Source organism: Carettochelys insculpta, chromosome 1, assembly GCF_033958435.1.
Source record: "Carettochelys insculpta isolate YL-2023 chromosome 1, ASM3395843v1, whole genome shotgun sequence".
Taxonomy (NCBI): domain Eukaryota; kingdom Metazoa; phylum Chordata; order Testudines; family Carettochelyidae; genus Carettochelys; species Carettochelys insculpta.
This window is the reverse complement of record NC_134137.1, coordinates 36,269,039-36,286,607: the sequence shown is the minus strand read 5'-3', so window position 1 is coordinate 36,286,607 and position 17,569 is coordinate 36,269,039. Positions and strand designations below refer to the sequence as shown.

Here is a 17,569-nt window from a genome sequence, read left to right as displayed (position 1 = left end):
CCTCTCCCTCTTTAACTTCAGTCCATTACTCCTTGTTCTGCCATCTGACACCACTGAGAACAGTTTCTCCACCTCCTCTTTAGAGCTCCTCTTCAGGAAGTAGATGGCTGCTATTAAATCACCCCTCAGTCTTCTCTTCTGTAAACTGAACAGGACCAAATCCCTCACCCTCTCCTCATAGGTCATGTGCTCCAGCCCCCTAATCATTTTTGTTGCCCTCTGCTGAACCTGCTCCAGCACATCCACATCCTTTTTATGCTGGGGAGCCCAAAACTGGACACCATATTCCAGATGTGGCCTCACCAGTGCCAAAGAGAGGGGAACAACTATTTCTCTAGATCTGCTCAAAATGCTCCTTCTAATGCACCCTAGTATGCCGTTAGCCTTCTTGACTACAAGGGCACACTGCTGACTCATATCCAGCCTTTCATCCACCATAAGCCCTAGGTCCCTTTTTGTCATACTGCTGCTGAGCCAGTCGGTCCCCAGCCTATAACAATGTTTGAGATTCTTCCATCCCAAGTGCAGGACTCTACGCTTCTCCTTGTTGAACCCCATCAGATTTCTTTTGGCCCAATCCTCCAATTTATTCAGGTCACTCTGGATTCGCTCTCTACTCTCCAATGTATCTCTCTCTCCCCCTAGTTTTGTGTCATCTACAAACTTCCGAGGGTTCAATCCAGTCCCTCATCCAGGTCATTAATAAAGATGTTGAACAACACTGGTCCCAGAATCGAGCCTTGTGGCACTCTGCTTGAAACCAGGTGCCACCCAGATATTGAGCTATTGACCACCACCTGTTGGGCCTGACCACCAAGCCAGCTTTCTATCCATCTTATATTCCAAGGATCCAATCCATAGTTCCTTAACTTACAGGCAAGAATGCTGTGGGAGACTGTATCAAAAGCTTTGCTGAAGTCAAGGTATATCACATCCACTGACTTTCCCATGTCCACAGAGCTTGTTACCTCGTCATAGAAGCTAATCAGATTGGTCAGGCAGGACTTGCCCCTGGTGAATCCATGTTGGCTACTTTTGGTCACTTTCCCCTCTTCCTAGTGCTCCAAATTGGATTCCTTGATGATCCCCTCCATTATTTTCCCAGGGACTGAGGTAGGGCTGACCGATCTATAGTTCCCTGGATTGTCCTTCTTTCCTTTTTTAAAGATGGGCACTACTTTTGCCTTTTTCCAGTAATCCAGGATCTCTCCCAGTCTTCAAGAGTCTTCAGAGATAATGGCCAAAGGTTCAGCAATGACCTCTGCCAATTCCCTCAGTACCCTTGGGTGCATTAAATCCAGACCCATGGATTTGTGTACATCTGCTTTTTCTGGATAGCTCAGAACTTGTTCCTTCCCTACAGATGGCTGCTCTCCACCTTCCCATACTGCATTGTCTAGGACTGTCATGTGGAAGTTGACTTTGTCCATGAAGACTGACGCAAAAAAAAGCATTGAGTACTTCAGCTTTTCGTACATCATCTGTCATTAGGTCACCTCTCTCATCCAGTAATGGCCCCACACCTTCTCTGATAACCCGTTTATTGTTAACATGCCTGTAGAAACCCTTCTTGTTACTCTTCATAACCCTTGCCAGCTGTAGTTCCAATAGTGCTTTTGCTTTCCTGATTACTCGCCAGCATTCTCCAGCCATATGTTTATATTCCTCCTTAGTCAACTGCCCATGTTTCCATTTCTTGTACGCATCCTTTTTGAGTTTGAGCTGACCAAGGATGTCCCTGTTAAGCCAAGTTTATTGCCTACCATGTTTGCATTTCTTACTATGCAGTGGGATGGTTTGTTTCCATGCCTTCAGTATGACGTCTTTAAAATACTGCCATTCTCTTGAACTCGTTTCCCCTTCATCTTCATTTCCTAAGAGATCCTGCTCATCAGTTCCCTCAGGGAGTCGAAGTCTGCTCTTCTGAAATCAAGGGTCTGTATGTTACTGCTCACCCTTCTTCCTTTTGTCTGGATCCTGAAATCTATGATCTCATGGTCACTGCAGCCCATGTTTCCACCTGCTTCTATTTCTCCTACTAGTTCTTCCCTGTTTGTGAGCAGCAGGTTTTCCCAATTACACAGTATAGTTTACTTGCAATAGAAATGGAGCTGATAGTTTCAAAGAATCATAGAATTCTAGGGCTTGAAGGGACCTCTGGAGGTCATCTAGTCCAGCTCCCTGCCTAAAGCAGGATCAGCCCCAGCTAAATCATTCCAGTCATGATTATACTGAGCTGGGACTTAAAAACCTCTCGGGCTGGAGATTCCACCACCTCTCTCAGTAATGTATTCCAGTGCTTCACCTCCCTTCTAGCAAATTTCTAATACACAAGGAGAGATTTATTTCACATTTTTTTTGAAAAATTATTGAACAAAATTAATAATTCCTCAATTGAAACCTTTGAACTTCCTGCAGTTTTAACATATTGAACAACTAAGATCATATGTTCTTATAAGAACAGTCTAGAGTTGCATTAATGTGTCAGATCTCTTCAAGAGTTCTTGTTTGCACAAATGTCCCACACACCTCAGTACACTCATTTTGTGTTCTGGTAGACAGATAGTAGGCTCGCATGCATTTTTCGCTCTCTTCTGATTCACGAGCATGCTTAACATGGCCTGATAAAAGTGGGTCAGGCTTGCTAAGAAGCTCAAATATACCAAGAAAAATAAAAAAAAGCAGTCCAGTAGCACTTCAAAGACTAACAAAACAATTTATTAGGTAATGACCTTTTCTGGGACAGACCCTCTGTCCCACAAAAGCTCATCACCTAATAAATTATTTTGTTAGTGTTTAAAGTGCTACTGGACTGCTTTATTTGTTTCGCTAGTATATAGACTAGCACAGCTCGCTCTCTGTTACTATACCAGGGAAGTTTCAGTTTGTAGGATGATTTTTACATTCCCTGGAACCAAGCAAAGCCAATCCTCACTCAGAAAGGAAAATAATGACATCCAATGTGTGCTTGAAGTGTTTTTTTCCAGTGACCAAATTTTGTGTTTATTTCACTCAGGATAAATTTGCGCTTCAACTGTCAGCTAGTGCTGTCCTTCTAGTTAATTTCCATGTAATATAGTTGCCTTTATTCAATACTGAAGTTTCATGTGCAGGTATTAAGATTTTCAACATCCTCCAACCTCTGCTGAAGCTCCAATCAAACGAATCAGACAGTGATGATGCATTTCCAGTATTACTGTTAAAAACAAAACAGGGTACACAGTGCAAAGCCTGCTTTTCCATGGTCCAGCAGAGCCAGTGTCTGGTTTAGCTCTGTCCATGTGGAAGAGTTTTTGTTAGCAGACGAGTGGGAAAACATGATTTTCAGCATCATTCAGTATATTACTTAGAATCTGGAACCAACTAACTTTGAGAAACAACTGCATTTAAGCAACATTGTTCTTATCAGGAAGTTCAATATCAGGTTCTGTTACCACTGTTGTTGCACAGTGTCCTGTACTAGCCTTAAGTTCTTGCTCTTACTGCACAGCATATCAGAGGTCCTCATTTTCTGCCTGCACAATCTCTAAACCGAGCATAGATTCTGCATGTATGGCTAATGTTGGCATTTCTGTGAGGCAATGGCATCGAAATGTCATTTGTGTGTACAAGATTTTCATCATCAGAACTGGAAGTGTCACTGTCAGTCTGATCACCATCTAAGGGCTGAGGTGTCTTTTCTACTAGATATGAAGTTATTGGCTTTCAACATCTCAACTGCTGCTTTACTGTGTTGCTTTTGCCATTTCTTACTTGCACCACTTTCAAATCTTCACTTCATTTTTATTAAGGGCTTCTTTTAAAACACAGTGACACACAATAAATTAATTTGCTAAAGACTATTGATTGCAAAGAATTTTAATTGTATACCCTTCACAAAAAATATGAGGAAAGGTTATTTACTATGGCCCTTATAACTTTATTTGAAAATTCTAGAGTATTACTGGCACAAATAACCATTAATGCTGATAAATAATTTTACTGAGAATATCCAGAGTAAAAAATGGGCAAGATTTCAGGGGTTGGTTCAATGAAATTGAAGAGAAAATCAGGATCAAGTTTAACAGTTATATTTTCTGTGTGCAAAGTATTCTTCAGTGTTAATATAAATAAATCATTCTGGACATTTTAGTTTCCCATGCAACATTGCCTCTCTGAATTACAGAGATTACTACACATTGAGTCCTCTGATGGGCAACCAGGAGGTTTCTAGCGCCAGAGGACTTTTTCTATATCTATTGTCATACTTTTCTGAACCTATCTGGCATGTGATGGAGTGATACAAACTTTCTTTCATTCTTTTTTTTTTCCTTGCCAAGCTCTATTTCTGTGAATCAACAGAGGGAAAAATGATTTCTATAGAATCACAGAACACCGGAACTGGAAAGGACCTTCAGAAGTCATTGAGTCCAGTCCCCTGCTGTCGTGCAGGTCCAAGTACCATCTAGACCATCCCTGATAGATGTCAATCTAATTTGCTCTCAAATACCACCAATGATGCAGATTCCAGAACCTCCCTAGGTAAGTTATTGTAATGGTTAACCACCTTGGCAGTTGGGAAACTTTTTCTAATGTCCAACTTAAACTTCCCTTGCTTCAGGTTAAGCCCATTGCTTCTTGTCCTATCCTAAGAGGCTAAGAAAAACAATTTTTCTCCCTCCTCCTTGTAACACTTTTTTAGGTACTTGTAAATTGCTATCATGTCACTTCTTAATCTTCACCTTTCCAAAATAAACCCAATTCTTGTTCAGTCTTTCCTTGTAGCTCATGTTCTCTAGACCTTTAATCATTCTTGTTTCTCTTCTCTGGGCCTTCTCCAATTTCTCCAAATCCCTCAAATTTCCTTCCATATAAGTTTCCTCTCCAATCCTTACTATTCCTTATGTGCTTATCAGCTTTCAACCTAACATTTTCACACTTCGGCTACGTCTACACGTGCACCCAACTTCGAAATAGATTATTTCGATGTTGCGACATCGAAATAGGCTATTTCGATGAATAACGTCTACACGTCCTCCAGGGCTGGCAACGTCGATGTTCAACTTCGACGTTGCTCAGCCCAACATCGAAATAGGCACAGCGAGGGAACGTCTACACGCCAAAGTAGCACACATCGAAATAAGGGAGCCAGGCACAGCTGCAGACAGGGTCACGGGGCGGACTCAACAGCAAGTCGCTCCCTTAAAGGGCCCCTCCCAGACACACTTTCATTAAACAGTGCAAGATACACAGAGCCAACAACTAGTTGCAGACCCTGTATATGCAGCACGGACCCCCAGCTGCAGCAGCAGCAGCCAGAAGCCCTGGGCTAAGGGCTGCTGCCCACGGTGACCACAGAGCCCCGCAAGGGCTGGAGAGAGAGTATCTCTCAACCCCCCAGCTGATGGCCGCCATGGAGGACCCCGCTATTTCGATGTTGTGGGACGCAGATCGTCTACACGTCCCTACTTCGATGTTGAACGTCGAAGTAGGGCGCTATTCCCATCCCCTCATGGGGTTAGCGACTTCGACGTCTCGCCGCCTAACGTCGATTTCAACTTCGAAATAGCGCCCAACACGTGTAGACGTGACGGGCGCTATTTCGAAGTTACTGCCGCTACTTCGAAGTAGCGTGCACGTGTAGACGCAGCTTTCATGTCCTGCCAGTGCTACAAGTTATTAGGATACAGACAATCAGGACTGAAAGGCCTGTACTTTAAAAATTGTTTGCATTCTTATCTTTTAGTTAGTTGCAGGGGTATAAAAACAAAGAATCAAAATCACAGTCTACCTGAGTATAGGTCTTCTCTCACTGTGACCGTCTGAGACCTTGTTCTTAAGCTAAGGTCTTTGGCTACCAGCAGGGGAAGCCATAAACTGGGAAATGTACATTTCTGTCCTCATAATCCCAAACCAATCATATTTAAATAAGGCAACTCTGGATTGTTAGAAAGGTTATCCAGTCTATTGCCTTCTGACAAAGGGAAGAGCCTAGACTATTTAAAGAAAACTTAGGTTGATGACCTTCTGTTTAGAAAGGCACCATTTATCAATAGTTAGGATTTCTGTCATGTAACATTCCAACAGACTTGACTGAAGCCGTAAAAGACCTTAAAGAACAGCCTGCAGGCTTCAGAGAACAAGAGTGGGAACTTCCATTCTGGTGGCACAACCAATTTCCCATCCCTATGTTACAGACTGTTTCAGCCTTGAACCCTGTAAACATAAGCATGAGATAGCTGTAACAGCCCTTGACACCTGTGCTTAGATGTTAGAACCAAGGGACAGACCAGTAACTAGGGCAACCTTGGCTTTAGCCTTGCGAGAATGCTAAAAGTGGTTTTGAAGCAGTATGTGCACACCCAGTAAATAGCTAACAGATAAAATAACTGTAAGGTCCTGCCCCATCTGAGTTTTGACTGGGGACTCTCAGCATCAGTAGCTCCCTGGATGTTTCCCCCCAGGTGGAGCGATGTTCATGGCCCTGATTGGAGGCACTTCAGAACTGGAACTCCCTGCAGCTGAAAGGGGCATAACCATGCCAAATAGCCTGTTGCCCAGACATATATATAGGTCATAGGCTACGTCTACACGTGCAGCCAACATCAAAATAGGCTATTTCGATGAATAACGTCTACACGTCCTCCAGGGCTGGCAACGTCGATGTTCAACTTCGACGTTGCGCGGCACCACATCGAAATAGGCGCAGCGAGGGAACGTCTACACGCCAAAGTAGCACACATCGAAATAAGGGTGCCAGGCACAGCTGCAGACAGGGTCACAGGGCGGACTCAACAGCAAGCCGCTCCCTTAAAGGGCCCCTCCCAGATACAGTTGCACTAAACAACACAAGATACACAGAGCCGACAACTGGTTGCAGACCCTGTGCCTGCAGCATAGATCCCCAGCTGCCGCAGAAGCAGCCAGAAGCCCTGGGCTAAGGGCTGCTGCCCACGGTGACCATAGAGCCCCGCAGGGGCTGGAGAGAGAGCATCTCTCAACCCCCCAGCTGATGGCCGCCATGGAGGACCCAGCAATTTCGACGTTGCGGGATGCGGATCGTCTACACGGTCCCTACTTCGACGTTGAACGTCGAAGTAGGGCGCTATTCCTATCTCCTCATGAGGTTAGCGACTTCGACGTCTCACCGCCTAACGTCGAAGTTAACTTCGAAATAGCGCCCGACGCGTGTAGACGCAACGGGCGCTATTTCGAAGTTGGTGCCGCTACTTCGAAGTAGCGTGCACGTGTAGACGCAGGTATACATATACATTTTCCTGTTGTATTCTGTTTATCATGTGTACCATGTGAATTAATTGCAGTAACGTGGAGTAGATAAGCATAATAAAGTACTATTATCTCTAATCGGCTCTGTGTTGAAGCGACTCCCATAAACCCTGTCTAGCCTTGGCCTTGTGAGTTGACATTATGAAAGCCTAATTTCTTCATTGTTTTGTCATTATACTCCCCACTTTGCTAATGTTTATCCATGTGGTCTTTGTCTGGTTCTTTGATTGTTTCTGTCTGCTGTAGGGTTAATTCTGCTGAGCGTAAACAAATTTAGGTGCTGTGATATAATTTGTTAGATATTCATGTTACAATGTGTTGGGAGTGGTTAGTTGAATATTGGTAAAATGATTGGTTATGATATAGCTGAGAATATTACAATATAAATTGGGGATGGGAATGAATTAAGTTGGAAAATAGGGAAAAAAGGGAAAAAGAAGACTGGATTCATGCTTGTTAGAAGCCTAACCCCAAAAATCATTGGACTGTTTGCATCTCCAGACTTTGGGTATTCTTGTTCTCTGTTCATGTGAGAAGATCCAGGGATGTGGGAGAGTGAAGGAATAAGGACGCTAACATGAAAGACACATCTAAACTGATGTATGTATCAAATATTTGCTAGTTTAGTGAGTAAACAGACACAGCACCTTCAGAGTATTGTTCTTTGGTTCTCCTGAGAAATAATGTAATACCATTTGTAGATGCCCATAATTAACTACCTAATATACAGTCAAATAAGGCAACAAGTCTTGTTAAGATATGCTTTGTGTTTTTGTTTGTTATCACAGGAGTATGAGTAATTTTCACAGATGGGAACGTAGCATCAGTCCTAAAAACTTTTCTGTTTCTGGAATTACTTAGTCAGTAGTTTACATATAAAACATCAAAATGGTCATTAATTAATACCAGAGTCCCTCAGGTAGAAAGAATGAGCACCAAAATCTTAGTAAGGATCGGTCAATGGCTTTATTACTAACAAAACCTATTAAAAATGTTATGCATCTGGCAGGGAGACCAAAGCAGTGAAACCATCAAAAGTGTACAGTACTTGCGTATTCTGGAGAATAAACACTACATAAGATTATATTGTATCAAGATCTCAGCTGCATGCAGCTATCATTTGAGATGGAAGGGCTGCACTGTAATGCTAGACCTAGCAGCTATGCTACTCAGACTGTGTCTACACTACGAGATAAATTCGAATTTAAGGCAGTTAGCTTGATATCACTATGTGACTGTCTTCACTGTAAATGCCATTAGCTAGACTTAGGGAGTACTAATACTGACATTACAATATTATCAGTACCTGATGGGTATAGCATGAAGCTCGAAATCAAAAGTTCGATTAAAGGCCAGTGTGGAAGCACCACATGCTAAAAATGAATTTATTAGCCTCCAGAGGTGTCCCGTACGTAACCCACAGTGACTGTCAGTGCTCTGCTCTGGCTGTTGCTCTCCAGGCACGCAATAACAGAAGACTCTGAATTTTGAAGCAGGAGCAGCAAGCCTTTGGCTGTGGGCTCATGTTTGTATGACAGCCTGAGAAATACCTTTCTTTCTTTGCTGTTAGCACTGAGCACATCAACCCATTACAAATAGCCCCTGTAGGGAGTTCGTGGTTCTGTCTCTACACCTGTGATTTTTTTCTGCAGTGAAGTGGTGGGTCATGCTTGCATAAGAGGCCAAGAAACTTCTTCTCAGCAGTTCACATTTCTCAGCATGCTGTCAGGGTCCTTCCTGCACTCAGTCACATCACGTGGGTTGCTCCTGACCCAATAAAAGGACTTGCCTGCCATTCAGTGCTAACTATGCTGTCAGGTAGCCCCATATCCTAGCTTGCACATGGTTAGGGCTCCAAGGATGGGAAAGTTTCCCCCAGCGGCTAAGATATTCAGGGGGAATTAATTCAGCGAGTCCCCCACTGAAACCCCCCCATTCTCCTGGCAAGGAACCAGTGGGGTTTGCTGCTGCCAGGGGGAAGTCTCCCCGGTGGCTAAGATAGTCAGGGAGACTACTTCCACTACTTCTACATTTCAACTGGCTCTGCAACCACAGGCCACAGCCCCCCACTCTCCCCACCACCAAAAATATTTTCAGGGCTTGCTGTCCATTGCAGACACCTACTGCTTTGATATTTCTGATATAACTTTTTTCCTAACATTTGCTATCTGTCTTCATATTTTGACCCCCAAAAACACATGGTGGAGGGCCAGTTGAGGCTCCTGTTTCTGTTATAAGTTCCATGTATGAGATTTCACTGCCATGCCCCATGTTGGCAATGTCTGTGTAGTGAAGATCTTTTTTTCCTAGACTTTTCTATCCTTTTTCTTCTCACTTGGGGAATACAGCCTGTCTCTGTGTTATATTCAAGGATCAGATACAATCACAGGAGCAGGAACAGTCAGTGGATGGCCAATTGAGAACACAGCCTGTGCACAGAAGCCTTATAATGCACTGGAAAGACAAAGCAATTGTCTCCTCTCAGCAATTCTCCTTTTTTTTTTGAAAACGTTTCTATCGTCTCTTTCCTCAAGCTTTTCAGGGTCCCTGTATTATTTTCAGGGATTGGATGCAATCACGGGAAGGGTGGTAGGAGTCAGTGGATGGCCACTTGAGAATTAAGTTACAGAAGAGATTTCTGTTAACTTTTTTGCTATCTCTGTGGATGCCTTACTTTTCCTTCCTTACAATGGAAAAAATGGATGTTTGCTTAGCATGAGAGGGGAATGAGGAAAATGCAGTGTGGAAAGATGATGTCAAAGACCAGCACGCATACCCAGAATGTTATGGGGATAAGGGAACCGTGGGATAGGTTCCCACAATGAACTACTGCAGTAGTCAATGTTTACCAATTCAGTGTGGCAGCAAGAAATCAACTTTGTGAGGAGCATGTGGGGAGGTGAGGATAGTCAGAATTCAATTTATAAATTCCAGAGTTACAAAATTCATATTAATCAATTTGATTTTATCTCATAGTGTAGATGCAGCCTAAGAGGCATGAAAAAGCCACAATCTTAAGTGGCATAATTGAACCAACCTAACTCTTCATATAGACAACATTAGGTTGACAGAAAATTCTTCTGTACATGTAGCTAATAAATCTGCAGAGGAGAATTACCTATTCTGAAGTGTTGCAGCTATGCTGTTATAGCATTTCAAGCATAGACAAAATATAAAAGTCCCTAATTTAAGTTCTCTACATTACACATAAAGGTGTCATCTCTTCACTTCTCTTGTCGAAAATTACTTTGCTCAGAAATAAAGAATCACGAGGCTGAAGCTAATGGCATTAAAGGAAGGAATTTCACAGAATTTGAAGTTTTCCACATGATTAATTTTTGTGTCCCTAATTTTGGATTTTCATCATACACTACCTCCCATTTTTAGCCCGGCAAGGGGAGAAGTATTATAGGAAAAAGTAAACAGAATAACTTAATTTTTGACTAGCTTCTCTGGGGCCCTATCATATTTAAATGTTTTTAATGAAACAAAGATATATTAATCTTCAATTATTCGTATAGCTCTGGTTACATTAACAGAAAGTAAAACAAGTTACACCTGAAAAAAGCCCACAAATGAATTTGTTTGGAATTTTTTAAATATTTGTTCATAATCGTAATACAACAAAAAAAGAAAATGCTTCCTTTCTAAATTACAAATTTTGGGATTTACCATTGCCTACTAAATGATAAAGCTTCATTTCACACATGGCAGAAACAGAACTCTGTCTGCTGGTCAACTGATATCTGCCTAAATTTTAATTAACACATTCAGAGGAGAGAAATGATGAGTGTCAGATTATGTTTTCTCCAATATTCAGATAATTAGAATGATGAGTCTCCTGACAGGGCTATAGATTTTGATATCTCAGCACTGCATAATAGCAAGCCACTATAATATATTGTCTTCTGCCAACCTGTCACATATCCAATTTATTTGCAGCCTCCTTTTATTTCAGCTAGCCCTGCCCACCCACTCTACCTACGTGAAGTGAAAGAGAATGTGATCTCAATTTTTAAACAAATAAGGAATGGAACTAAATGAAACGTACAATTATTGTAAGAGTGAGTGGATACCAGATCACTGTATTCACAATCATGGTAAAGGTAAACCTAACTAATAATTCAGGGGCTGAGGCTCATCCACATTACAACATTTTCACATCACTTTCTATAACTTGAAATACAACCACTTTTCTCTCTCCAGTGGGTTCTCAAGATACTTGACTCCATTATGCCTGATTTACACTTCTGTCACCTAGGAAGACGGTAGTGACTCTTTTAAACAACAGAAGGGAAAGAAAGCCACAAACTCACCACAAAAAGCTGACTGACCACTACAATATTTTTTAATATACTGAAATTATTTTACTAATATCAGAACACTGGAAAGAATCTAGAAATAAGGGTTTGTGATACTCCGAGTAACGTTCCTCAATAGCATGACACATACACCGTTGAACAAATTCTGCAGTCATTTCCACTTGTGCAAACTCCATGCAGTTTGTCCCAGCATATCAGAGCACAGTTATATCAGTGTGTTCACTGACAGCTTTGTATTTTGCCAGTATTTTTTGTGCAACTGAGAGGCTTTCACTGATGAAAATGAAACCTCAGCATGATATGAGAATTCTTAGGTAACATCTGCAAAATTCTTTTGAAAAATGAAAAAGTTAAGAAATAATTGCAAATTAGCTTGACTTTGTGGGGAGAAAAAGTCTGGTAAATCAGGGCAAGCATATGTCATTTCATCTCTCAAAGCTCCTATTTTCGAATCTGTGGAAGTATAGCATTGTATAAGTATAACGTTGTATAAGGGGACGTGCTGGATACATTGTATATGAGAGGGCATGCCAAAACATGTTACAAAGTATCTGAGGGAGCACAGGTAGGGACAGTTAGCTTTTGAATGGAGAAGCAATTAAGATGGAGCCAGCACCTCTAAGAAGCAGGCATCAGAATGGAAGGTGTGAAGGGCAATTAGTTAAGTTAACTGGAAGCTGTTAAAGGAGATTGTTAAGGGTGGCAGGTAATTGAAGATACGTGACTGGTCTCAGGGATCTCGAAGGGTGGTGACTAAAATCTTTTTCTTCTTTTGTCTGTAACTTGTCTGTAACTTGTTCTCCAAAAAAACTGTATAAATTAAGAGACACAAGCCCCACTCGGGGGGCTCACTTCTAAATGTATTAGCAGAGCGGCTTTGCTAATAAAACAGAGTGGTCTGATAAATTGTGAGTCTGAGCCAAACTTTGACAAATCTAAATGATAATTTTGCACATTAGCTGTCATGTATGATGAAAAGTTAAAGGCTGATTACTGTGGATCAATTTTGTGTAATATCATAACTCTGAACAGCCAGAAAAGTCTGAAATAACAAAACAGCCTCCCAACACCCACCAGTGAATTGTAATGAAAAAAAGTGAGACTGTAAATGGGAAAGACAAAGGTTATGTTCAATAATCACTTAGCTCATTTTATTACCTAATACCTGAGTAGTTACTTGAAGCCAGTTTATCCCCTTCTATAGATTTCCAAGAGAGGAAACCAAAGGGAACAGAAAACTCTGGAGGTTCTTGTCTAAGAAGCCACACTTCAAGTGGGACATGCTTGGAGTCCCAGGCTACGTCTACACGTGCACCCAACTTCGAAATAGCTTATTTCGATGTTGCGACATCGAAATAGGCTATTTCGATGAATAACGTCTACACGTCCTCCAGGGCCGGCAACGTCGATGTTCAACTTCGACGTTGCTCAGCCCAACATCGAAATAGGCGCAGCGAGGGAACGTCTACAAGCCAAAGTAGCACACATCGAAATAAGGGAGCCAGGCACAGCTGCAGACAGGGTCACGGGGCGGACTCAACAGCAAGTCGCTCCCTTAAAGGGCCCCTCCCAGACACACTTTCATTAAACAGTGCAAGATACACAGAGCCAACAACTAGTTGCAGACCCTGTATATGCAGCATGGACCCCCAGCTGCAGCAGCAGCAGCCAGAAGCCCTGGGCTAAGGGCTGCTGCCCACGGTGACCACAGAGCCCCGTAAGGGCTGGAGAGAGAGTATCTCTCAACCCCCCAGCTGATGGCCGCCATGGAGGACCCCGCTATTTCGATGTTGCGGGACGCGGATCGTCTACACGTCCCTACTTCGATGTTGAACGTCGAAGTAGGGCGCTATTCCCATCCGCTCAAGGGGTTAGCGACTTCGACGTCTCGCCGCCTAACGTCGATTTCAACTTCGAAATAGCGCCCAACACGTGTAGACGTGACGGGCGCTATTTCGAAGTTACTGCCGCTACTTCGAAGTAGCGTGCACGTGTAGACGCAGCCCCACAGAGTTAGGAAAGCATGAGAGCTCCCCCAGTCTCCTCTGTGGATTCTTGGGGTTTTCTGGAGAAAGGACTCCTCCCCATTTTTACTGAAGAACCATTTTGCCACAAATCACTGCTCTTCCACATGGTACAACTGGACCCTAGTTGAACCTTCAACTGCAGCAGATAAGTAAAGCACTACTACCACCCTTTGCTTGTCTGCAAGGGATGTAGGTGATTGAACTGGGGCTCCTGCACATCCCAGGTGCATCTACACTAGAGAGTTTTGTAGCCAAAACTGGGGTTTTGTAGACAAAACTTGTGGAGCATCTACACGCAAAATGCATTTTGTCAACAGACAATATTGACCAAAAAGCTGTGTAGGTGCTCCGGGGGCCTTTCTGTTGACAGAGCAGATCAAAAGATCAATCTGCTTTTACATGTAGGCATGATCTGTTGACAGAAGTTCTGTCATAACATCTCTTCCGTCTGTAACTTCTGAAGACAGATGCCTCTAGTGTAGAAGTAGACCCCCTATTCAGTTCATCTCTCTCTGGGAGCCCCAATGCACAAGCCTTCACAGTGCCCCTTTCTGGAGTAACATCAGTTAAGACACCTCCCTGAGGAAGTAAAAAAAATAAGATAGTGCTATGCAGATGGAACTCTGCCCTTTCTTTCAGAATCCCGACTTGCTTCTGTGTAGGGGACACTCTAGCACACGCAGTTAGCAAGATGGCAGGAGTGCAGAGAGAATATTTCACTAACAGTTTAGCAATTTACTGAATGTGTAATTAGGGAGCTGATTTCAAACTTGCTGAAATTCAGCTAACTTCATACTTTCTGAGGAGAGAACTCCAATGGTGATTTCATGGCCACCTGCCATTCTTACCTCTCTTCTTCAGTTGCTGGTAGCTTTCTAAAAAAAAAAATCGCTTCAGGATTGAAATTTTCCATGCTAAAGCTCAAGGCCAAAGGTGTAAATTTTGATCTGAATGAGCTCAGTTGCTTTTCAGCTCAGTATGAAAGGGATTGGGTGCCTAATAGGTACCAAGTGAAATATTTGTATTGGCATAGCTCCAAAACAACAGAAATTACAATTTGCTCATAATTGTCACAGAGGAAAGAAAATCATTCATGACTGAAGAAAATCACTTAGTATTTTTCATGTTATGAATATGTAAACCTGGAAAGTTTGTGTATGCAAGTTAGAGCACTTTTCTATTTATTTATAATCATGCTTGAGTGATTTGAGAGGTTGGATGCTCAGATAAAGGTATATCTGTTGAGGACTCCCATATTAGGAAGGCATTTCACTAGGATTTTTATTTTAAAAGTATCAGAGAAGCTAAATCTAATATATATATATATATATGGTAAGATAGTAATATGAAGCCAGGAAGGCATTTTACTAGGATTAGGAAGGCATTTCACTAGGATTTTTATTTTAAAAGTATCAGAGAAGCTAAATCTAATATATATATATCTATATATATATAGATATAGATATAGATATAGATATAGATATACATGGTAAGATAGTAATATGAAGCCAGGAAGGCATTTCACTAGGATTAGGAAGGCATTTCACTAGGATTTTTATTTTAAAAGTATCAGAGAAGCTAAATCTAATATATATATATATATATATATATATATATACACACACACATATACATATATGGTAAGATAGTAATATGAAGCCAGACAGATTTGAGTTTTCTAATGCAGAGTTAACTCTACCACATTGCATGTCTTTTTAAATTTCCTGATTTTTGTGCTTGCTTTAGGTATGTTACCATTGCATGAATGTTTGATTTGCATTTAATTAACAAGAAGGGAAGATAAGTTATGGGGCATTCCAATGTCAATCTCACTGTCATAAAAGTTTCTCTCCATTCAGAAAGTTCAAGCCTCTTTACATGGCACAGTTTCAGCTTAGTTCATCATCCTGTTGACTTTATCTAATTGCTAATTCTTACACAGTTACTGTTACAATAGGTAATATTTCAAAATGGTGAGAATGGCTTTTGTCACATGATTTCCACTGAGTGTAATGAGAGCTGCATAGTAAAAAACTCATACACTGTTTTGAAAATGAAAATGTAGCATTTGGTAGTCACTGGTTACAATATATGCTAACTGAGTGAACAGCACATTTAGGGGGGATGTGCACATAGCTATGTAACCGACATCATCTGTGAAAACAGTTGTGACATAACTGTAATTTAAGTTTTGACTCCTAAGAACACAGGGTATAATTCTTGTTTTGCTTACTCATCCAACAGATCCACAAAAGTTGATGGAACTTTATGCATGACTGAGATAAGGAGGATTTGGTGCATGGTACCTTTTTCTTCTTGGGATCATGATATACCTCGCTATTATCAGTGAGACTCAGAGTTTTGCAGATACTTTTTCTTGACTAGAGCTGCTTGAATTAAGCCAAATGACGTGCATATAGCAGTTCCATTAGCTAACGTTTCATTTTTCAGTCAGTGGATTTTTTTATCTTTCAATCTTGTCATGTGAAAGGCTTAGCTAGAAACAGACTGATCTGTTAGAACTTTACATAAGATAAAGTATGTTCACTTACTGCCCTGATGCTTTCAAAGTGTCCACCTTCCTTTTCAAAATCAATTGGCTGCCCATTCAAAGTCCAGTAGAAAGTGACCTCAAGCGTGTTATCATGAATGGCTTTGCAACTGAGGACAATGCTTTCTCCAACTGTTAACTCGGTCCTCTTGGGAGTCAGGTCTATCCTTGTTGGTTCTTGAAAACAGAGAAGAATTAGTAAGAATTAAATGCAGGTCGTGTGATATTCCAACATCAATGTAGAATTTTTTTGAATTCTACTAAATTCTAAAATCTTGTCTGCTTGGTGAGATGAATGTTTCTTGTTCTAAGTACATAGGATCAAACACTGCACTGTGCTATGTAGGCCCACAGTGCGGAGACGGCAAAGGCAGGGAGAGACAGCAATAATCTCCTCACCTTCATGAAAGTGACAAGGTACAGTCTCTACTAGTCACCACCAAAAATATTGGGAAGGGAGACCTGCTACCAAACTGACTGGTGCCTTGTGCTCAAGAAATGGTGTTTCCAAATTACAAGATGGTGTCACAAGCCTCACAATATTTTTAAAGCACCAAATCTTAGAATCTTGTGATTATACAATCCCATCTTTCATTAAAAAGTATATTTGTAGCTTCCATAAGTGCAGACACCAGAAAACACAGAGAAAGAATCCAGAATCATTATCTGGAGGTTTTTATTCATGATTTCTCTATGCTTGGCATGAAAAATAATAACAGGAATACACTCCTCTAGATAGAATACTTGTCCAAATGCATGCCCCTTTCTAGCACATACTACTATCCCCTACATACTAATTTTAGTTGTGCATTTGGACAGGTCTTCTATCAGCAAAACAACCAACTGGAAGCACAGCAGACAGGGCTGCCAGGTGTCCTAGAAGCTCTTTCTGTCAACAGAAGGCCCCCCCAGAATGTCCAGACTGGCTTTTTGTCAACACATGTCTATCAACAGAGGCATTCTTCTTTGTGGCAAGTGGGATACAGCTGTCAACAAAACTGCTGCGTTCTGTTGACTTAGTATCTGGATGCTCCATGGGTTTTGTGAACAAATGGCAGTTTTGCTGACAAAACCCTCTAGTCTAGACATAGGCTTAGGCTTAGAAAACACAGCCTGTGCCCCTGCTTTGAGTCTGCATCTCCAGCAACTTTAGGGCTTGGTCCATCAAGGTACACAGCACTTTGGTCCTAAAAGTCAATGTAAATACTCACATACTGAACCTGTGCTTAAAAAGATTACTGGGTTGAGCACAGTTTACTCAGCAACTTGCAGGATTGAGCCTCCACTGCAGGGTGAATTGAATCACCAAGTATAAGTTCAGTGCAGTTCAAGATCAGGAATGCATCTCACATGTACAGGCTCACCGAAAATAGGTGGTGTGGAGACAAAGGGCATAATTGCCC

General features: G+C 41.7%; 1 protein-coding gene across 1 annotated transcript in view; it reads right to left on the bottom strand.

Annotated features, from left to right (window-relative positions):
• The window catches only part of CNTN5 (contactin 5), an 850,947-nt gene that overhangs the window by 111,807 nt on the left and 721,571 nt on the right, over nucleotides 1-17,569 (bottom strand). Inside the window, exon 15 of the mRNA XM_074981652.1 lies at nucleotides 16,168-16,343. Within this exon, the coding sequence (XP_074837753.1) occupies nucleotides 16,168-16,343 (176 nt within the window). The remainder of the gene's footprint in view (nucleotides 1-16,167; nucleotides 16,344-17,569) is intronic.